This window comes from Chanodichthys erythropterus, chromosome 8 (genome assembly GCF_024489055.1).
Source record: "Chanodichthys erythropterus isolate Z2021 chromosome 8, ASM2448905v1, whole genome shotgun sequence".
NCBI lineage: Eukaryota > Metazoa > Chordata > Actinopteri > Cypriniformes > Xenocyprididae > Chanodichthys > Chanodichthys erythropterus.
Window position 1 is genome coordinate 5,190,162 of NC_090228.1, and position 22,591 is coordinate 5,212,752.

Genomic DNA, 22,591 nt, shown 5'->3' on the forward strand with positions numbered 1-22,591 from the left:
AAAATATAATTCGTTCATTTTGCTCAATATGTATTCAAACGATCCTAAAATTAACCAAAAAGTACATATATTTATTTGCCATCGACAAGGTTTCTGGTTGCTTTTTGAACTGTGAATGGTTTTCAGCCCATTTCAAAATGGCCGATATTGGCCAAGTAATCAGAGTATACATTTGCAGGAAACAAAGAATAGCGTTTACTGGCCATAAAATGGTACTTTCCTTTGTTAAATTTCTCATCCTGTCCCTAAAAAAGTTTGACAACCCTTTTGAAGTGAAGTATCTTATATGAAAATTGAAAAAAAAGTTTGTTTTTGGCTTCATAACCTGGCTCAGATGGAATCTGCACACTTTCAACATTTTCAGAGCTGATTTCGTGAGAAAATTAGCTAAAATATTTAATAAGCACAGAAAGAGTGCAGGATGTGGAGAACCTGAATGACAGGTCTTTGATTTCTGCGGGCTCGTTTTCCATGCGGGCATATTTATAACTAAATGTGCACAATTATGAAGGATTACTCCCTCATATGAGGGAACGATAAACTGGCATGCAGATGCGAGGGATTTGAACATTTCTAAAAGACCAATTAAATCACATAAACCCATCTCTCGCTATCGCTGGCGCGCTAATGACGACCCCTCAGGTTGTCGACCCTCCTGATCCAAACTGTCTGTTTCTCGTCCAACAGTCTCTCTATCCCTCATTAACACATCGTCCTCTGTCGCTCTCATTTTCCTTTCATCCGTTCCTTCCCAGCGGTCTCGGTTTCATTCGGATCCCTTACCTCGAGCTGGATTAAACAGTCAGATATCAGATGCTCTGAGAACGGTGTGCACTTACAGGCATTAACACACTTTTAAACAAAACACTCTTTGTGCGAAAACACAACATAACAAAAATACACGTTATAAGTCAAGATAACGTTACACGAGCGCGACTAAACATACTAAATCTTTCAGTCGTAGCACTGCTACAGCAGCATGGCACAGAGACTGCTTTCATAGGGCACCATTTCAGCAGTGCTGGTCATTAGCTTTCATGTAGTGTTATTTCAGCAGTGCCGGTCACTCTCTGCGGACTGAGAGACAAACTGTATAAAACTATTACTGTCAGTTACAACACAGCAGAGCTTCTACACATGCATTAGCATGCTTAAATTATTCATTGATTGCAACACACACTCTAGAGATGTATGTGTGAGTTTTGAGGTGGTGAGCTGGAATTGAATGTATTGTTTATATGGAGATTTGTTGGATGGCTTTACAGCTTTGCATTATTAAAGACATGCCCTTTTACTGAGGGCATCCATTCAGACAAATGTGTGTGTGTGGCCATATGAACACTACACTATCGATTCAACAAAACCTGCCTTGTCAGGATTGGTTGCTTTTGCTTCAGCCTGATTGGCTATTCTAACAGTCCGTCTCTCTCTTTCTTTGTTTTTGTTGCAGTTATGAGGCGGAACCCGTTCGCAGCGGAGGGCTGCTGTCGGAAAGGCTCCAGAAACGCCCTGCAGGAGCTGTACAACCCCACACAGGTATCAATTTGTCATAATATATATGTGAATTACAGTGAAACATGGTGACAGTGTTTAAAAAAGGATATGGTGACAATGAGTTCATCATAATTGACCATGGCCAATCAGGAGACGTTTATACCACACCATTTTCAACTAAAAACTGAAAACTTTTTATGCGGTTTGGCTGTTCATTTACACGACAACGCCGTTTGCACACTGCACATTTTCCAGACATTTTGCCGCTTTAAAGTCACTTGTTGTAATAATCCAACCTCATCGTTTGTCCAGACAAAATTGCTTGATGCTTTCGCCATCTTGATTTTGCCACCCCGTGGCAACTGTAAAACTAGCCCAATACGGTGGGAAATCCTCCGCACTGGCTGCATCCAAAAACTTAAAAATGTTGCCTTCGGAGGATGCATTCCAAGGTAGTAAGGCATCAAGGCACATGTTAGTTTCACTTTGATTTTTGAAGGCAGCATAGATGTATCCTTCACTGCCTTTGATATCCCCTAATCCTGTGCTTTCCATTCTGTGGCAGTTGAGCTAAAAAAATAAAGATGGAAAGTTGTGGTTGGTGGTCAGTTTGTGTGCAAATGTATGTTTCTGACCAACATTTTCCACTTCTGATGTAATTTCTAAAAAGAAACTACTATTGTAGTAATTAAATATTTGATTAGTTATCACCAGAGCTCACTCTACTTTGCTGTAGATCATTAACCGTTACGCTGCCACAGAAGTCTGTCCGAAATCAGTTTCATGAGGTACCTTCGTGTGCAAACATTATTCGCCTTATTCACCTCGAACGTTCTAAGGAGCTTGAGGGGTACACCTACCACTTCTGGGAATTCTCGCGTTGCGATTTCTTTTAGCGGCAATGGCGCAGCACTGCTTTGTTCCCCAGTGCTCGTCACACAAGAAAAAAATCCAACAGTGGACAAACCTTTCATCGTTTTCCAGAGGATAAGGGACTACGTCGAGAGTGGATAAAAAATATCAGAAGGCATCCTGGTCACTGGCATAAAGTTGGTTTGACGTCAGACGTTTGATATTCGCAAATTTAAGGACTGTCTCTAAAGTTACATCCGACATTGGTATGCACGATTCTTACTTCAATAACATTTGAAGGGAATAATTAACAGCCATAAAACCAGCTGTAAAATGTTAATCTACATGTCAGCTATGATTGTCATTTTTCACAGTCGATCAAAATAGGCAAGTATTGTTTTAATGGCATATTTTCTTGTGAATGTCCACTGAATGTCCAATGTAGTGTGATAAACAAGGCTATTGAATACGGATGTCCGAATGTGCGAATATAAAACCAACTTTACCCAAGTAGCCTAACATTTGAAGAGAATAATTAACAGCCATAAAACCAGCTGTAAAGTGTTCATCTACATGTCAGCTATGATGCACACCTTTTATATTTTTAATATTTATTAAAATAAACAGTCAAATCATATGTAAAAATGGCAAGATTCGTAGTCCACAAAGTTTCCATTGCTGCTACTGATTGATAGTACTGTATTGGAGTCCAACATCCGGGTTTGTGTACCCCTCAACGGTGTTCGAGTTTTCAAAATGGCCGCCAAGTGAATAAAGCGAATTGCCTGATAAGTCAGCAAGTCTTGTAGTGTTTCTTTACAAAGTGACATCGCCAACTACTGGCCTGGCATGCAAAATACAGCATTTTTAGACGTTTTCGCAGATGCATGTGTACACAACTAGAACTTTTGTTTTATCCACAGTAAATTATAAGGTGGCTCATATTTTAACTTAATAAAAATATATAGTTTTTACATAATACATCATTTTAACAATAATATTAACTGTAAAATATGCATTTTCTTGTTCAGTATCCACACATTTAAACAAAATTTTATTGTAATTCAAACTTTTTACTTGCAAAACCAAACATTTTACAGTAAAATGACATGACGCTAAGCCATTTATAATTTTTCACTGTGAATGAAAAGATAACAGGTTTTTACTGTTGCATTTTTACAATATGTTTCCATAAAAATGTCATTTTTTAGGTTTCACATTAAATATAAATGAGTAAAATATAATCCCACTCATGTATAATAATGATTTTGCCTTTATTTTATATACCCTAGTATATAGATGAACTCATGACTCTACAATGGCATTCACAAGCAGTTTTAATTCAATCGGATTTCCTATTTAATAGAGAAACAGGATAAACAATAATACAAATGGGATGTCAAGTCCATTCAGTCAATCCACAATTAATCCCCAGAATTTTTCATTTTTGCAGGAATTGATTGAATCTTTAATATATATATATATATATATATATATATATATATATATATATATATATATATATATATATATTTATATATATATATATGTACAGTGGGTACGGAAAGTATTCAGACCCCCTTAAATTTTTCACTCTTTGTTATATTGCAGCCATTTGCTAAAATCATTTAAGTTCATTTTTTTCCCTCATTAATGTACACACAGCACCCCATATTGACAGAAATACACAGAATTGTTGACATTTTTGCAGATTTATTAAAAAAAGAAAAACTGAAATGTCATTATATATATATATATATATATATATATATATATTTTTTTTTAATTTATTTATTTTATTTTTTTTTATTTGGAATAACATGCACCAATGAATAGTTCACAATAATGTCAGTCTCACGTATTAGGGAGTAAATCAGGTCAGTTTTGATTTCACGGGTCTGTAAGTTTTGGTCTTCTCTGCACTGAGGTCAGCTGGAAAGAATAACCTCTGGACGGTCAGCGGAATGCCTGAGCATGTTACTATGGAAACATTCACATTTCATTTCCAATGTAAAACACGCACATCTAGAGCTTAGCCGAGCAGATCCGCTCGACCACAAAGCGAACATTATGTGAGGATTGATTTCATCCGGTTTAATTTCACCTCTCTCTCTGTCTTTATTTCTCACGCTCACCTTCCCGCACGTTTTCACCCACCTCCACCTTTCCGTGATTGATCGTATACCTGACCGATCGTCCTGTTCCAGAAAGCAAGGAAAGAGGGTGTAGCTGTAATAGTTTGTTTTCATCTCATGTTCAAAAACTCTTTCACCTTGAGAAAACAGTCTCAGCGCTGTCAGAACGTTTTGCACATAAAGGAAGCTGAGAACTCCAAAATGTCACAGCACAAGTAGGCAGTAGGTGGTCTCGTCTGGCACTACAAACACACATTTGTCTTTTTATCCAGTTCAAATGCATTGAGCTAATGATATTCTCTGTTCCTTAAGGGAATATTTCAGGTTCAGTACAAGTTAAGCTTTTTGTGGCATAATGCTGATTACCACAAAAGTAAATTTCCACTTGTTTCTCATTTTCTTTAAAAAAGCAATGACACACTTACACACTCATTATTTAGAGTGCATAAGTGTCCGCCCCCTTTTTCAGCGGCGCTGGTTCCGGAAGTATCTTTTTCATTCATTTTTCCTCTAGGGATTTTAAAATAGTCTTCTTTAAAGAGTTACAAGCCATGAAGCTAATCTTCTCGAGGTGAATCACAACACTACAAACTTTGATTTAAAGCAAAAAAAGTATTTGAAAATCGGACATACTTAACGGCCTTAAAATACCTTTTTTGGTGTATTTTCCTGAACAGCATCATGTAGTTTTTTACTAGGAATCCCCCTGTTAAAACAACATTATTTGAAAAATAAGCTAAAATAATGTGGGCTGACGTCTTCAGCAGAAGCAAATAACATGGATTAACAATCTCAAAGCTCGCAGTAGCGAGTTATTGCACAAAATCAATTTCCTTATGGAGAAGTTTTTACTTCGGGAACCCAACTGTTATTGGGCCAATCTGTAAAATACTCAATGTTTCAATAGTATAGACACAATATGTAATGATTTTAATGTGAAAAATCACTTATTAACCTTTTATGTGTAAACTTATATCCAGTTTTACAAGTTTGTAGCAGTACAACGGAACGCCAAAAACCCTAAAACCCAAAAATGACTGTAAAGATGATTTAAACAGGTTTACTACTCAAAGCTTCATATGTTTGCCTTTAAAGGTGCCCTCGAATGAAAAATTGATTTTATCTTGGCATAGTTAAATAACAAGAGTTCAGTACATGGAAATGACATACAGTGAGTCTCAAACTCTATAAACTATTGTTTCCTCCTTCTTATATAAATATCATTTGTTTAAAAGACCTCCGAAGAACAGGCGAATCTCAACATAACACCGACTGTTACGTAACAGTCGGGATCATTGATATGTACACCCCCAATATTTGCATATGCCAGCCCATGTTCCCAACATTATGAAAGGCATTAGACAAGGGCAGCCAGTATTAACATCTGGATCTGTGCACAGCTGAATCATCAGACTAGGTAAGCAAACAAGAACAATAGTGAAAAATGGCAGATGGAGCAATAATAACTGACATGATCCATGATAACATGATATTTTTAGTGATATTTGTAAACTGTCTTTCTAAATGTTTCGTTAGCATGTTGCTAATGTACTGTTAAATGTGGTTAAAGTTACCATCGTTTCTTACTGTATTCACGGAGACAAGAGCCGTCGCTATTTTCATTTTTAAACACTTGCAGTCTGTATAATTCATAAACACAACTTCATTCTTTATAAATCTCTCCAACAGTGTAGCATTAGCTGTTAGCCATGGAGCACAGCCTCAAACTCATTCAGAATCAAATGTAAACAATATAACAGTATACAATACTCACATAATTCGACGCATACATGCCGCATGCATGACGAACACTTGAGGGTTATATTAGCTGTGTTAAACTTTGTTTAGGCACTGTTTAAGGGAAGCGCGAGCTCCGTGGGTGGAGAGCACGAGATTTAAAGGGGCCGCGCTGCATAAATCGTCTCATATTTAATGATGCCCCCAAAAAATAGGCAGTTAAAAAAATTAATAAAAAAAAATCTATGGGGTATTTTGAGCTGAAACTTCACAGACACATTCAGGGGACACTTTAGACTTATATTAAATCTTGTAAAAAAAACATTCGATGGCACCTTTAAGTCCTCCAAAAATTGGCCCCATTCACTTCCAATGCAAATGCATCACTGTAACCTCGATTTTTTTATGCTACAAATGTTTTTAATTGAAATAAACTTGTACAGAACCTGGAATGTTCTGACATAAACAATATGCGTGATTTCAGGGTGGGGGAAAATCACTTACTAATCTTTTATATGTAAACTTATCCAGTTTTACAACTCTGTTGCCATGATGACAGAATGCCTTAAACCCCAAAACAACAGTAAAAATGAAGCTTTAAATAGGTTTACAGCTCAAATAAATCACGTTTTAACTAAAGAATTAATCTAAGTGCTTTTTCTGCCTTTAAGTTCTTCTAAAAAATTCTCCCCATTCACTTCCATTGGAAGTGCCTCACTGCAACCTTGATTTTATATAATACAAATGTTGATGAACTTGTATTGAATCTTCTCATTTAGAGATTTTTTACTATGTTTATTTAGCCATTTTCCTCTTTGTGACCATTGGCTGCTCCTCACATGTAGCCAATTTCAGGTTTTCCTATCGTTGTAGGAACATTTAGTCCCCACAATATAGACAAAACCCCAACCCCCACCACACACACACACTGGTTTTGATGTAAATTCAAGCCTTTTAAAATGAACTAAATCCCTGGTGTATTCTAAGTGAGTCTGAATGCATGTACAGTATATTTTGACTGTGTTTTCCATATGCAGCAGCACGAATGTAAAGTTCCATTCATTTTTCCACAAATATGACTCTTTCTTTTTGACCACTCGCAAAGAATTTGTCATACGATACACATGAAGGCAACAGAGTTTCATTGAGTTTGGAGACACTTTTACAGGCTACATTTTAAAAGGCAGTTCTTATCTTGTGAACTTAAATACTCTCCCCTCTCTCTCACACACACACACACACACACATGTAAGTTAGCTTTACTGTGAAAGCAGCCACATTCATTCAGACAATAGAAACACTATACTGCAGATTCAGGTTACTGTAGGCACTCAGATAAAGCTGATGTGTGCACTTAACAGGACCAGAATCCTTTACATATATTACTTATACAGTATGTGCTGTTATGAGGTTGTAATGCTTAACAAGCATTATACTGTTATATACATAAACCGTGCAGCTTTTATTATTCCGCCAGGAACTGTGACAGGTACTAAAACTATTACATAGACTATTATAGCAGATTATTCTCTCGCTCTCTTATTCTTTTACAGGCTGTTCTCTCTGAGCAAAGCTCTTTAGTCAGGCTGTAATGTGCCTCTCTTCAGCTTTTACTGACCCTACTGGGTAATGAGACTTTCGCTCATCCGCCGAATGCTTCCGCTCTCTTTCAGTGTGAATGAGCAGGACAGTCTGCACAGTAAATGTTACCACCTAATGAGGAGAACACAAGAGATGTGCAGCTTAAAGTGTTAGTTCACCCAAAAATGAAAATTCTGTCATTTATTACTCACCCTCATGTCGTTCCACACCTGTAAGACCTTCGTTAATCTTCAGAACACAAATTAAGATATTTTAGTTGAAATCCGATGGCCTAATGAGGCCTCCATAGCCAGCAATGACATTTCCTCTCTCAAGATCCATTAATGTGCTAAAAACATATTTAAATCGGTTCATGTGAGTACAGTGGTTCAATATTAATATTATAAAGCGACGAGAATATTTTTGGAGCGCCAAAAAAACAAAATAACGACTTATTTAGTGATGGCCGATTTCAAAACAATGCTTCAGGAAGCATAGGATCATATAAAGCGATCAGCAGATCAGCATATTAGAATGATTTCTGAAGGATCATGTGACACTGAAGACTGGAGTAATGATGCTGAAAATTCAGCTTTGCATCACAGGACTAAATTACTTTGTGAAATATATTCAAACAGAAAACAGTTATTTTAAATTGTAATAATATTTCACAATATTACTGTTTTTTACTGTATTTTTAATTAAATAAATGTAGCCTTGGTGAGCAGACGAAACTTCTTTTAAAAACATTAAAAATCTTAGTGGTTCCAAACTTTTGGACTGTACTGTATGTGTGTATTTATATATACATCATTATTATACACAGAACACACACATATATTAAGTAAACACAGACTTTTATTTTGCAAACGATTAATCGCGATTAATCGTTGCACATCCCTAAAATATATATATATATAAAAAATTCAAAATATTTATAAATATACTATATATTATACACATAATACTAAAATAACACTGGAGTGCACTGCAAGCTAACACCTAAAATGCTGTCTAGGCATGCGGCTCAGTAGGTTTTGCAATAAAGCGATAGTTTCATTCATATTAAATCTCGTCATGTATCAAGATCATGTAACGGAAATGACTTATCCAAATATCAAAGGCATCGCTGACGTATCAGTTTGAGAGGAAGAGAGGGATCGTGGGAATGAATCTATGGAGGTTGGCTGACAGCTGTCTTACTTCACTGTGTCTAAGAGCTCTTCTGCCCTTCATCATTGCTTGATTTCATCATGGTGTGTGTGTGTGTGATCGTGATGTCTAGAGAACACCTGAGGGTTTCACACACTCCAACCGTCACAAACAATTACACAAACATGAGAAGATGCAAGATCAGACAAGCACAGAGACGTACCTAATCAAAGAGCATCTGACTCACAAACCAACAAACTGACACATGTATTTCACACTCTCTCATCTCTCTTTTGCAACCCCAGAATGCCCCATCTCATCAGTTTCACTGGGCTTTAAAAATCCTCACTGCTTTCTTTTACTGTTAGAGTCATTTGCGGCGTTCCATATTCAGATGTTTACGGACATGTGGCTTTGCTTTGGGAATTCTGGAGCACGAGCACAGAGAGGAGACTTATGACTTTAGTTTCAGGTTCACTGAAGAGCACAATAAATTAAATCACTGCGCTATTTTTGTATGTTAAGATCAGTGTTATTTTAGTATCATTGAAATACTATTATATTTTATTAATCTTAGTTGATAGATGTTAATTTCATCATTTAATAATACATTATTAAAACAAATATATTTGTTAACATTTGTTAATGCACCGTAATCTAAAATGAACAAACAACGAACTGTAGTTTTATTAACATTAACAAAGATTAATAAATGTTGTATTAATGTTATTCTTGTTCATGTTAATTACTACATTAACTAATGTTAACAAATGAGACCTTATTGTAAAGTGTTACCAGAATTTTTATTAATATTTTGATGTTGTTTTTATAATTATATATTTTTATTTTATTATATAAAATATTATTATTATTACTTATTATTATATAAAAAGATTTCAGTTATAGTTTACTTAAAGTTTTGGTATTTTTGTTATATGTTTTTGTCATTTTTCTATAGTTTTTGTTATTTCTAAATAATAATAGTAATGGCTATATAGTTATAGTTTATTAATTTTTATTTCGGTTTTAGGTATTTTTATTGTAAAACATGAAGTTATAACTAAATTCAAACGAGAAATGTTGCCTTGGAATAAAAAAAAAAAAAAAAAAAAATATATATATATATATATATATATATATATATATATATATATATATATATATATATATATATATATATATATATATATATTTTAGTTAAGGTTTGTTTTACTTCAAGTAACAAAAATGTATTTTATGGTTTTAGTTTCCGTTTTAGTTTTAGTTAATTATAAGAATCCTGACTAAGAAGAAAACAACTGAGTTAAGAAATGTTATGCAAGTAAATCTAAAAACGAAAGTACAAACAGTTGAAATCTAACAAAAGTAAATAAAATAAATAGTTTAAATAAAATATAATATATACAATATGTGTGTGTGTGTGTGTGTGTGTGTGTGTGTGTGTGTGTGTGTGTGTGTGTGTGTGTCTGTGCATGTGTATGTGTGTTTGGTTCAGGTAAACCTTACGTTATGGGGACAAAATGTACCCCTAAAGATGGCGATATCCAAAATCCTTGACCTTGTGGGGACGTTTTTTGGTCCCCATGAGGAAACAAGCTTATAAATACTAAGTGATGTTTTTTGAAAATGAAAAAATGCAGATATTTTTCTGTGATGGGTAGCGTACAGTACAGTATAAAAATCATTATGTCTATGGAAAGTCCCCATAAAACATGGAAACCCAACGTGTGTGTGTGTGTGTGTTTAAGAGACTCTTTGATAATCTGGTGAAAGTTCAGGCAGCCTTTCATTATACATAACTCTTCACAGGAGAACTATAATCAAAGCATCAGATGTCTCGTATTTCCCTCATCACGCACCGGCACACAGCTCTGACATTAGTTTGTGAACTCACTGAACTGAACTCCTCCATGCCACTTGTCTCTGTAGCTCAGTGTAAGATGCTTTTCAGGTGTGAGTGGTGGAAAATCACTGGCTTGACATTGACTTCTCAGGATCTCTCTCTCTTGAACTGTTTTTCCCTGGTACTCCCACCCTCCCTCGCTTCTCCTCGTCCTCTCTTTGAGTCTCTTTCTTTCATTGGCGCGGTGGGAAACGCGTGGTTTTATTTGTATGTCTTAAGGCAGGTTTTTCAGGTGAGGCGGGTCAGGATAAAACAGGGCGTGTGTCTGTATACACACTTAAACAGTGCTGGGGAATAACTAATGAAAAGAAGAAAAGCTGCTGGCTTAGATACATGTTTCAAGTCTGGTTCGTTTTAGTGAATCAGTTTGTTCAGATGATTAACTGGTTCTGATACTCCCTGCATGTGTTTGTAGTGAAATAAAATATTCAGTAAAATATATTTTTTCAATTCAGGTACATAATGTAATATAATTTATTATTATTTTTAAATTATATATAATGTAATTATATGTTAAAATGATGCTTGGAGTAGACATCAATGTCCCACAATCCCCTATCACACACTGCCAAATCACATGGTACACTTAAACTAAAAAAAAAGGTACAAAAGCTGTCACTGGGAAAAAGGTACACCTTTATACCTATTAGTACCTCAAAAGTACATATTTGTACCAAAAGTGTACATATTCGTACCTAAATGGTATATATGAGAACCTTTTTAAAGGGTACCGTCCCAGTGACAGCTTTTGTACCATTTTGTTTCTGAGAGTGTAGCATTTCCCTTGCACTTTAACACAACCTCTCAATGCAGGACCTTGTAAGGTCATGTGTGTGTGTTGATGCGTGTACCTGGGCAGTAGAAAGGGCACATTGGCAACATCAGGCAGAACCAGTGGAAACTTCCTGTTTTAGCGCGGAGGACACTCGACACTGCACCCATTCACTCCCTCTCTCAATCTCTCTGGCTGCTCCATTCACCTTCCCTTGAGTCGATGGCATTCATACACACCTCTATTAGATAATCAGTAAAGGTCATAGGAAGTCACATGATTAATTGCACCAGAAAATGACATTTTATGTCATTTTTACATAATTTATTCAATATAAGCACCTCACCTTGATAGCCCGCTGCAACATGACGCTGACGCTGTCTATTCTATGCCATGGCAATGAGGGGGATCAGAGGCAGCTTTATAATAGCTTACACTCTAAAAAAATGTTTGGTTAAAAACAACCCAAGTTGGGTTGAAAATGGACAAACCCAGCAATTGGGTTGTTTTAACCCAGTGGTTGGGTTAAATGTTTTACCCAACCTCTTGGTAGTTTATTTAACCCAACTACTGATTAAAAATGACTACATGTCTGGCTTAAAATGAATCCAAAATAGGTGAGTAATTAAAAATCCGACACATAATTACTAGAGGCAACAATAATAATAACCAAACTGTGTACATTTATTAATAAGCAATTTAATAAATGTTTATTGTTTATTATTTATTATCATATTAATAAATGCTCATTTATTAAACATATTAATAAATGTTAATTTCTAGCATATTTTGGGTTCATTTTAAGCAAGCAATACAGTAATTTTTATACAACAGTTGAGTTAAATAAAACTACCCAGCACGTTGGTCAAACATTTAACCCAACCACTGGGTTAAAACAACCCAATTGCTGGGTTTGTCCATTTTCAACCCAACTTGGGTTGTTTTTAACCCAGCATTTTTTAGAGTGTATCATTAATAGCAGTATTATTATTATTATTATCATCGCTATTACAACCACTACTATTATCATTATTACTAATGGCTGTATCAATATTACCATTATCATCATTATTATTATTATTATTATTATTATTATTATCATTGCTATTTCTACTACTATTATTTTTATTTTGTCCTCTTCCTGATCCTTTAACCTCCCCTTCATTCCGGATGAAATAAGTATATTTGTTATTATGTTTGTCATTACTACTATTGCTAATGCAATTTGAATTTATTATTATTATTATTATTACTACTATTGTTTTTATCACCCTTCTCATCCTCCATTCTCCAGTTTTCATGTAATATTATTATCATCATCATCATCATCATCATCATCATCATCATTATTGTCAGTAAAATTATTATTATTTATTATTATTATTTCACTGATATATATGTTTCTTTTTTTTAAATTATAACTGGGTTATGTCTGTTGTACTTCCCTACATGCTTCTTTATGCATATATTTCCATTCCCACACCCAGTTACACTTACAGTTACACACACACACACACACACACACACACGTTTGTTTCTGTGAATTGTGGGGACTTTCCATAGGCCGCAATGCATTTTATACTGTACAAACCGTACTTTCTATCCCCCTACCCCTAACCCTAAACCTAACCATCACAGGAAACTCTGCACACCTTTATTTTCTCACAAAAACATCATATGGTCCCCACAATGTAATATAAACAAAAGCACACACACACACACACACACACACACACACACACACACACACAAATCTTACTTGCTGTTATATATGTTTTATTGTACATGTATTAGTATTTTGCATTTAATGTCTCAACTGTAAATATTGTAATTGTCTGTTTGCATAATAAAAAAAGTAATTAAAAAAAATCAATAAAGTCTTGTTTATATGTAAAATAAATAAATAAATAATTTATTCAATATATCAAGACAAAGTCCTTTCCACAACCGACTGGGTCATCTGACCAATCAGAGCAGAGCGGGCTCTCGGAAAGGAGGGGTTTAAATAGACCGAATCCTTGATCGAACCCTTTCAGACACTGTGAGAAAAATTGTGATGCTGCAATGTATAAAAATTAATAGTTTTTTGACTTTGGACACATGGAAACCTTTTGTAAGAGACAAAATTAGGAACCTTTAAAGTAGCATAAATGCATGAGCAATAGGAATAGTCATGAATGCCTTGACGAATATGTAAACCTGCACATAGTGAAAGGATCGATTGTATTGTGGGATGATGCAATAATGGAGTCATGCTATGATGCAACGCTGGAGTGACATCATCTTACAGTGGCTTGACCTTTTTGTCAAGGTTGTTAAAATGAAGTGTAAGATCGTATTTTTTTATGAGAAAGAACGGGATCATCCCTGCTGTGCGGGCTGTTAGCGAAATCATGGAAAAGTTGGTTCAGCTTTCACAGTTCGGAAAAGTTGATTTGATCTCATAAAGTCTCTTGTGTACGAGGGTTTGCGGGCAGAAGAGCGTTCGCCTCTTTCTCCTCCTCTCATTGACACGGGATCAATTTTACTGCAGCAGCGCTAAATCAAGCCCTCCGCTTTAAGAGATAGACAAGAGATCCGTCAAGACGAGCGGTGTGTGAATCAGGGACCGCTGGGAGTGTGAGGAGGAGAAACTCACAAGGACACCTTTATCAGCAGCGCTGCGTGCGTGTGAATATGTGTATGCGATGTCTAAAAAGTGCACAGAGAGGTATTAACTGTCTCGCAGTGCAGGACTCTGAGAGCTGGCATGCAGTTTGGTGTTTACTGAGCAAATACAGACAGACGCACACACACGCTCAAACTAGCGCAGTGCTCAGCTGGACTCGCTGGCCGCTCACAACCACAGCGCAGCAGGCATGAGTCATCATCGCCACAGCAACAGCGGCTGCCGGCTTGACGGGTCGGCGCTGTAATGGGCGAATTCTGCAGGATATGATTTAGACGTTTAGATTCTATTAAGGCTTGTAAAAACAAATGAATTTTCTTCTAGGTTTGGAACAGCATGCTAGCATTTGTTCAACTTCTATGACAGTATGCACATTTTCTGCAGGCATGAAATAACATTTTAATCAGGGGCGTGATGAGACAGTCAGCTCATGACCCGATACATGACTAGAAAAATAGTCTGCAGGTGCATTTGAAACGTTTTAACTGATCATCTTGTAATGAACGCCATTTCACTTCTGTTTTCTGAGTATGAATTATGATATGCATTAAAAGACAACAATACTCAAGCACTGTAAAAGCTTATGCCACAAACTCAACTGACTGGCTTCTCTCCTGTGTGATTTCACATGAGACTCTTGAAATGTACATGATTTATGAGCTTCTACAACTTTTGACCTCCTAACTGAACTCCTTTCCACAAATTGATCATAGAACAGTCTTAATCTTAAGTGCAAACAATAAGTGCAACCATAATCAAAGTACTCTATCTTTTCTTCATTATGATAGAGAGCTAAGAGATGGTCACAACTACACAGCCCAGCCTAAGATAGCTTTCATATTGGGAGATAATTTCATGCATCAGGGAGCTGCTTTAAATATGCGGGGTATTGAAATCGCGTTTGAATGCATGCTTCGCTTTTGATTTCGCAATCACATGTACTCTGTGTATAGGGAGCAGCGGTGCTGAGCTAAGCATACATTCTACAAGATAAGACAGTTCGTAGCGTGATCAGTGATCTCTGATTCCTGCTGCACTATGTACGACACGCTGCTCGTGTTGGATGAGCTGGATTGGATTGAAGCAACTGTTATCCAATTAAATTAGATGGGGTTTTTAAAAAAAAAAAAAAAACGACAGTGGAGGCGTATTGTAAATGTAGCGGTGGCATATTCTGTGCTAATTTCACCCTCAGCTCTGTGATAGCGATATCACGAGACAGCTTTTCACCTCAACGAGAAATCTCATCACATTTTAAAGGTGCCATCGAATGTTTTTTTTTACAAGATGTAATATAAGTCTAAGGTGTCCCCTGAATGTGTCTGTGAAGTTGCAGCTCAAAATACCCCATAGATTTTTTTTAATTAATTTTTTTAACTGCCTATTTTGGGGCATCATTAGAAATGCGCCGATTCAGGTTGCAGCCCCTTTAAATCGCGAGCTCTCCACCCCAGGAGCTCGCGCTTGCATTAAACAGTGCATAAACAAAGTTCACACAGCTAATATAACCCTCAAAATGGATCTTTACAAAGTGTTCGTCATGCAGGATGTCTAATCGCGTGAGTATAGTATTTATTTGGATGTTTACATTTGATTCTGAATGAGTTTGAGGCTATGCTCCGTGGCTAAAGCTAACATTACACACTGTTGGAGAGATTTATAAAGAATGAAGTTGTGTTTATGAATTATACAGACTGCAAGTGTTTAAAAATGAAAATAGGAACGGCTCTCTTGTCTCTGTAAATACAGTAAGAAACGATGGTAACTTTAACCACATTTAACAGTACATTAGCAACATGCTAACGAAACATTTAGAAAGACAGTTTACAAATATCACTAAAAATATCATGTAATCATGGATCATGTCAGTTATTATTGCTCCATCTGCCATTTTTTGCTGTTGTTCTTGCTTGCTTACCTAGTCTGATGATTCAGCTGTGCACAGATCCAGACGTTAATACTGGCTGCCCTTGTGTAATGCCTTGAACATGAGCTGGCATATGCAAATATTGGGGGCGTACATATTAATGATCCCGACTGTTACGTAACAGTCGGTGTTATGTTGTTCTTCTGAGGTCTTTTAAACAAATGAGATTTATATAAGAAGGAGGAAACAATGATGTTTGAGACTCACTGTATGTCATTTCCATGTACTGAACTCTTGTTATTTAACTATGCCAAGATAAATTCAATTTTTAATTCTAGGGCACCTTTAATCTTTATCACATCCCTATTAGTAATATATACACTGCTTGCCCACCCTAAAAAGTCGATTTACATTGGCAAATACTTAAAGAGTCTATGACTGGGAACAGTTCTTTTAACCCTAATTGATGGAGTGTGTAGCTTTTCATTTCTTAAACAACCATATAGGAAGATCTTGACCAAAAATGTATGTACCTCTTGATGGAAATAACATCACAACATTTATTTCCATCAAGAGGTGCATCCTATTTTAGACAAGATCTTGCATTGACAATGCAAGAGGTGAGCACTCTGTAAAGTCTCCTCCAGCACATCCCAAAGACTTTCAATGAATTTAAGGTCTGGACTGAGAGGTGCCAATTCCTGTGTGAAAATGATTCTTCATGCTCTCTGATCCATTCTTTCACAATTTGAGCCTGATGAATCATGGAATATGGCCAGGATACGTCTTCTGACATGGTTGTTTAAGAAATGAAAAGCTACACACTCCATCAGTTAGAGTTAGAAGAACTGTTCCCAAACATATAACATGTTAAAACATAATCACTGTAATAATGATCCAGTCATAGACTCTTATGTATATGCATATTTAAATCCAAACAGCGACTTTTTTTTTTTTTTTTTGCCAGGCAGTGTATTATATATTAATATAAGCCTCCATGTTTGCCTTGTCTAGTTGTCATGTACTGAAAAATGATAAACATGATATAAAAACTAACAGAACTAAATTGAAGACTTAAACTTGATATGAACAGAACTTTACAAAACTCAGCAACAGCTGATTACAAAAAGACATGAAAACTTGAACATAAACAAGACTTAAAACAGACGTGACATTTATATATAGATAATTTTGGTAACAGTATATTTTACAGTGTCCTTGTTATGTATGTTACATGTACTTACTATAGTAATAACAGTAAATTATGCATAATTACATGCAACTAACCCCAAACCAAACTCTATTCCTAACCCTAACCCTATAGTAAGTACATGTTGTTCATATTAATATGATTACATGGTAAAAAGGAGACCTTAAAATAAAGCGTAACCATAATTTCTTTAAAATATCATATAACATTTTACATAATATAATATAATATAATATAATATAATATAATATAATATAATATAATGTAATATAATATAATATAATATAATATAATATAATATAATATAATATAATATAATATAATATAATATAATATAATATAATATAATATAATATAAATGTTAATGTATATCTTATATGTATAGTGCAAACTGATTTGAATCCAATTCTGAAAATTTGACCCGGTCTATTCGTTTTATTGCGGACCTCTCCAGCAAGGAAATCAAATTTATTCTCGGAGTTAAACTTCAGCCCTCTGAGTGTGCTAATCTCTCTCTCTGAGCTCATATAAATGGATGATAAATCTCAGTGCTGGGACAGATGGAGGGAAGGATGAGAGAGGAGAAGGCTTTGACTTTCTTTAATAATTCATCTCACGCTTATAAGAGCCAGACTGAGAGCTTCTGAGTTCGCCGCGGTCGCACGGGTCAAATCACAACCTGCTTTATGACCGTTAGTGACCGAGGATGAACCTCCTAAAAATCATAAGCTGCAAACTTTCACTGAGACATTAGTGGGTGTATCTTCGATTACAGGAACAGGTTGATTTTTATGCAAACTAACAGATTTCAACTTTCAACAAGACTTCAAAAAAATATATGTATAATAATATAATATAATATAATATAATATAATATAATATAATATAATATAATATAATATAATATAATATAATATAATATAATATAATTAATATAATATAATATAATAAAAAGTTGTCTACCAGGTTTTGCTAATTTTAAATCTTCATTTGCATCATTTGAGATAGGGTGGAAATGTCACGGAATTCATTATGATTTTCATGAAAGAATTCTCCTTGCAATCCATTTATTTCCAAGGCTGAACATTATTTGTAGACAAATAAGGTAAATTAGAGTTTGAAAAGTATTTTTGAGAGAGTTTACTTTCTAAAAATCCACAGGGCCCATATATTGCCACTCTCTCTGGTGGGCATACAGACGCTTTGAATATATGCTTATTAATGCTTTGCTCCTGGTGCTGTTTATGTTTGCTTCATACGGTGTTTCACAGTCTCTCTATTTCAGGAAAGTCTGAACGTGGTGCAGATAAACGTGAGTGCACACAAACACACTCGCTCATATCTGCTCTCAACGCTCTGTTGTAGCGCATCGACTTGACAAAATGTTACAATTACCGCAGGCTACAGCCAGCTGTGTTTTACTGTGGGATTTGAATCTCATTAAAGGTGTGCGTGGTAATTTTTTCCTCATTAAAGTTTAACAAATAAATTAAGGGTACTTTTGGAAAAATATGTTTTTGAACTCATTATTCGACATATTCGCCTGTTAAATAATTTAATTGTTGCATGCTGAACCTTTGTTAATGCATCTTACTAATGAATGCAAATATGTTCGTTCACATAAACATCTGCCAGAGTTTCAGCAGGTATCTGTGTGTGTGTGTGTGTGTGTGTCATTCTGGAATTATTGTAATGCGAATGCATTCCAGCTATCTAATTGCGGTGGAGAGCAGCTAGCTGTGTTTGGTGTGCTGGGAATAAATTAGCTCAGGGCATCTACAGACTGACAGAAGCACCATGTGAACGTGTGTTTTTGTCTGAGAGAGAGATACTGAGGGATAGAGAGAGAAACAAAGAAAGATAGGGTGAGAGAGAGACAATATATCTTAGTATCCTTGTCTGCTCTGTGATAACAAGGTGAAAGAGCGTGTAAAAGATTGATGCTGGATCTGTGTGAGCACAGGAGAAAGAAAGGAAAGAATAGATTACAAAACCTGTGAACGCTAGCCTCAGTTAGGATATGGTGCTGGTTCTGTTTACACACAGTCGTGTTACATTCCATAAATGAAGTGACTGCCTTAAATATTACTCAATATATGAAGATTGAAAGCATGTTTTAGTCCTTTTACTATGAAGATTTTTTTTAGTTGTGGTCAATCAATGTTTTTTATTTATTTATTTATTTATTTAAAACAGGTGAGTGTCTGAAAAGCTGTTTATATATATATATATATATATATATATATATATATATATATATATATATATATATATATATTAAAATGATAAATAACATTTGCACAACACTGCATAAATAAATAAAAATAATATTTACTAAAATATTTGATAGTTAATCAATATAAATAAACAAATAATCAATATGTTTAAATAATTTTAGATGCATAACATTCAATTTCATTTCAAATACTTCAAATATAAATATAATTGTTACTAATATATTTGAAATTTTAAACTGAATAAAAAAAATGTTTAAAAGATTTATAGACTAGATGTACAACAAATTATCATTTATTTTACATAATACAAAAATAAACCTTGAAAATATCTGAAATAATTCATGATCAAATTAATCAATATTAAAAAAAATATTTGACCTTTATAACCTTAAACTTATATGCACAATATTGCTGCTATAAAATAAATATTTTTATATAATAATTACCAAAATAATTTTAAATAATCAATAAAAAAATAATAATTTGAACTTGATAAATAAAAATTATCTGTAAGAAATATTTTATACTTTCAATGCTTTTTTTTTGACATAATTACAAAATAATTAATTTGGATATTAACCAGTATGAAAAAAATACATGATAAACAATTTAAGCAATTTCTGTTTTTTTTTTTTTAAATAACAAATAAACACAAAGGGTTGAAATGTAGGATTTGAAGTTGCTCTACAGTGTCAACATTGGTGATATATTGGCCGACCACAACTTTCTGGCATTATGAAAGTCATCATGTTTGATATTTACTCTCATCACTGTCACTATGATTACAGTCATTATTCATATCTATTGTGACAATAAAAAAGGGGCTTGACTTTATTTTATGAGATATTCATCCAGACAGACGAGATGCTCCTGTAGGCTGTTGTATGAACAGGGCTATTTGAGAGTCACATCTGTTGGTAAATATGATTGTAAATCCCGAACACCGACTGAGTGAATGTAGCTTTGGTCAATGACATGTGTAGCTGTTGTTAGACCTCTCAAAACACAGCTCACGATCACAAACACTCTGTGCTTTGAACTGGCCCTGTGGACGTACGGATGCCATGATCAATTGTGTTTGAGATCAGAGAAAGAGGAGAAGAATGCAGAAAACGGATTTGTAGAAAATGAACCACAAAAGAACTGCAGAGGTTTTTCAGGGAAAGAAACCAGAAATCACAGAACCTTAACTTGCCTCAGATTTACCGCTCTTCACCTCCTTTTCTACCTCTTATAACCCCATTTCTCCTATCTATACCCCTGCATAATGGAATTCAGGGCCGATGGCAGGAAAACCAGCTCAAGCTTTTATATCAAGGTTTTCAATTACCAAAGTCCTGACATGTCTGCAGGAACTGGAGTGGACACTATATCATTAGCTATATATGTATGAAGAGACTGCGCTTCCCAGAAAAGCTCTCGGCATTTCAAAACACTCGCCTGCTACTGATGAGGCTCTGTGAAGAGTTTTAACAATTTAATGGAGCTACTGAGTGTGTTAGAGAGAATTCATTTCATTATTCATTGTAATTAATTCTTACAAGACATGGAAACGCTGCCTGTCGGCCATAAACTGGGAAACACACATTTCTAACACGCCCAAATGAAATGCATCACTTCTATAAAAAATGTAATGGAACAGTTTTTTTGGAAAGATTTTCCTAATCAACTGTTCATTTAAGGCATACGGTACGGATGTCACGGTTGAGCGCATACAGTCAGACGATGAATACAATCAGTCACAGGCGATCCACGCCCCAGTCCAGAAGGGGGCGTGCATGATAATGCAACACTGTTTGCTAACCGCCACAACAGGAAAAAGCGCAGAAGAAGAAGAACAGATTATCTAGATATGCGTGTAATCGCTCAACCTGTGCTTCAACCACGTAAAAACATCAAGAATAATATCTCACGTAGAGTTACATTTACCTCAGGCAAGTCATTTAGTGTCCACAGCATGTTATTTCACTAGAGAAATGAACTCTAGAGGAGAGCATTTCACTAAATATTAGCTTATATGTTTACTTCACCTGTTAGTTATGTCTTAATTATTTCATATAAGTTTAAATAAATTTGTCCTGAAAACAAGTAACTGTGTAAATGATTATATTTCAAAAATGAAGACACTTTTTTTGAAAAAGAGACATTTGTTCAATAAACCACTGTTTAATAAAAAAGAAGAAATACGCAATTTTATGTTTAGTTTTCTCCCCACTGCTGTACCAAACCATGACTTCAATACCGAGGCATGTACCGAACCGTCATGTTTGTGTATCGTACTAATTTACTCCCACACTTGGCACGAACACTCAGATATTCGCCTAATAATAGCGCACATTTATCTAGGTTAACATTAGATCGAGAAGCCATGTAAAGTGGAAAACGTTAGGCTACTTATATGTCTCAAATGATAATGCATGAATGAATTGCCTGCTGAGATTGCTTGACACTTTTTTGGGGTCATTCTTTACCCTCTCAAAATGATCTCATACTTTGGATTTCAAGTTTTTTTTTTTTTTTTTTTTCTCCTGCGGCCAACCAACCAATTAAAATTTGGTCAAACCTCTTCTTATTGACTAATGTTTTGTCGACTGCAGCCCTACAAAAGTCTAAATTTTGTCATCATTTACTCATTTCGTTCCAAACCTGTATGAATTTCTTTCTTCAGCGGAACACAAAAGGAGACATTCAATGAATTGTTCCCGCTGCTCTTTTCCGCACAATGAAAGTGGGCGGAGATGGATGCTGTCAAGCTTCAAAAATGACAAACAATAAAAGTAATCAATAGGAATTTTGTGATATATTTTACAAAGTCATACAGGTTTGGAACAACATGACATCCATTTAACTATCCATTTAAGAATAAATGTCTGCACACCCTAAACTTATGTTCTGTACCTGCAAAGACATGATTTCTGTTTCCATGTTAGTTTACCTGCTGATAAGGTTATGCAAGGTGCTTTCTTCTAGGAATCTTTGAAAC

The 22,591-nt window shown here is 35.1% G+C and overlaps 1 protein-coding gene across 4 annotated transcripts in view; it reads left to right on the top strand.

The window, feature by feature from the left end:
• Positions 1-22,591, top strand: part of chst11 (carbohydrate (chondroitin 4) sulfotransferase 11) — a 58,285-nt gene that overhangs the window by 29,770 nt on the left and 5,924 nt on the right. For all 4 annotated transcript variants that reach the window (XM_067391558.1, XM_067391559.1, XM_067391561.1 and 1 more), the window contains one exon: positions 1,451-1,536. In XM_067391558.1, the coding sequence (XP_067247659.1) occupies positions 1,451-1,536 (86 nt within the window). The remainder of the gene's footprint in view (positions 1-1,450; positions 1,537-22,591) is intronic.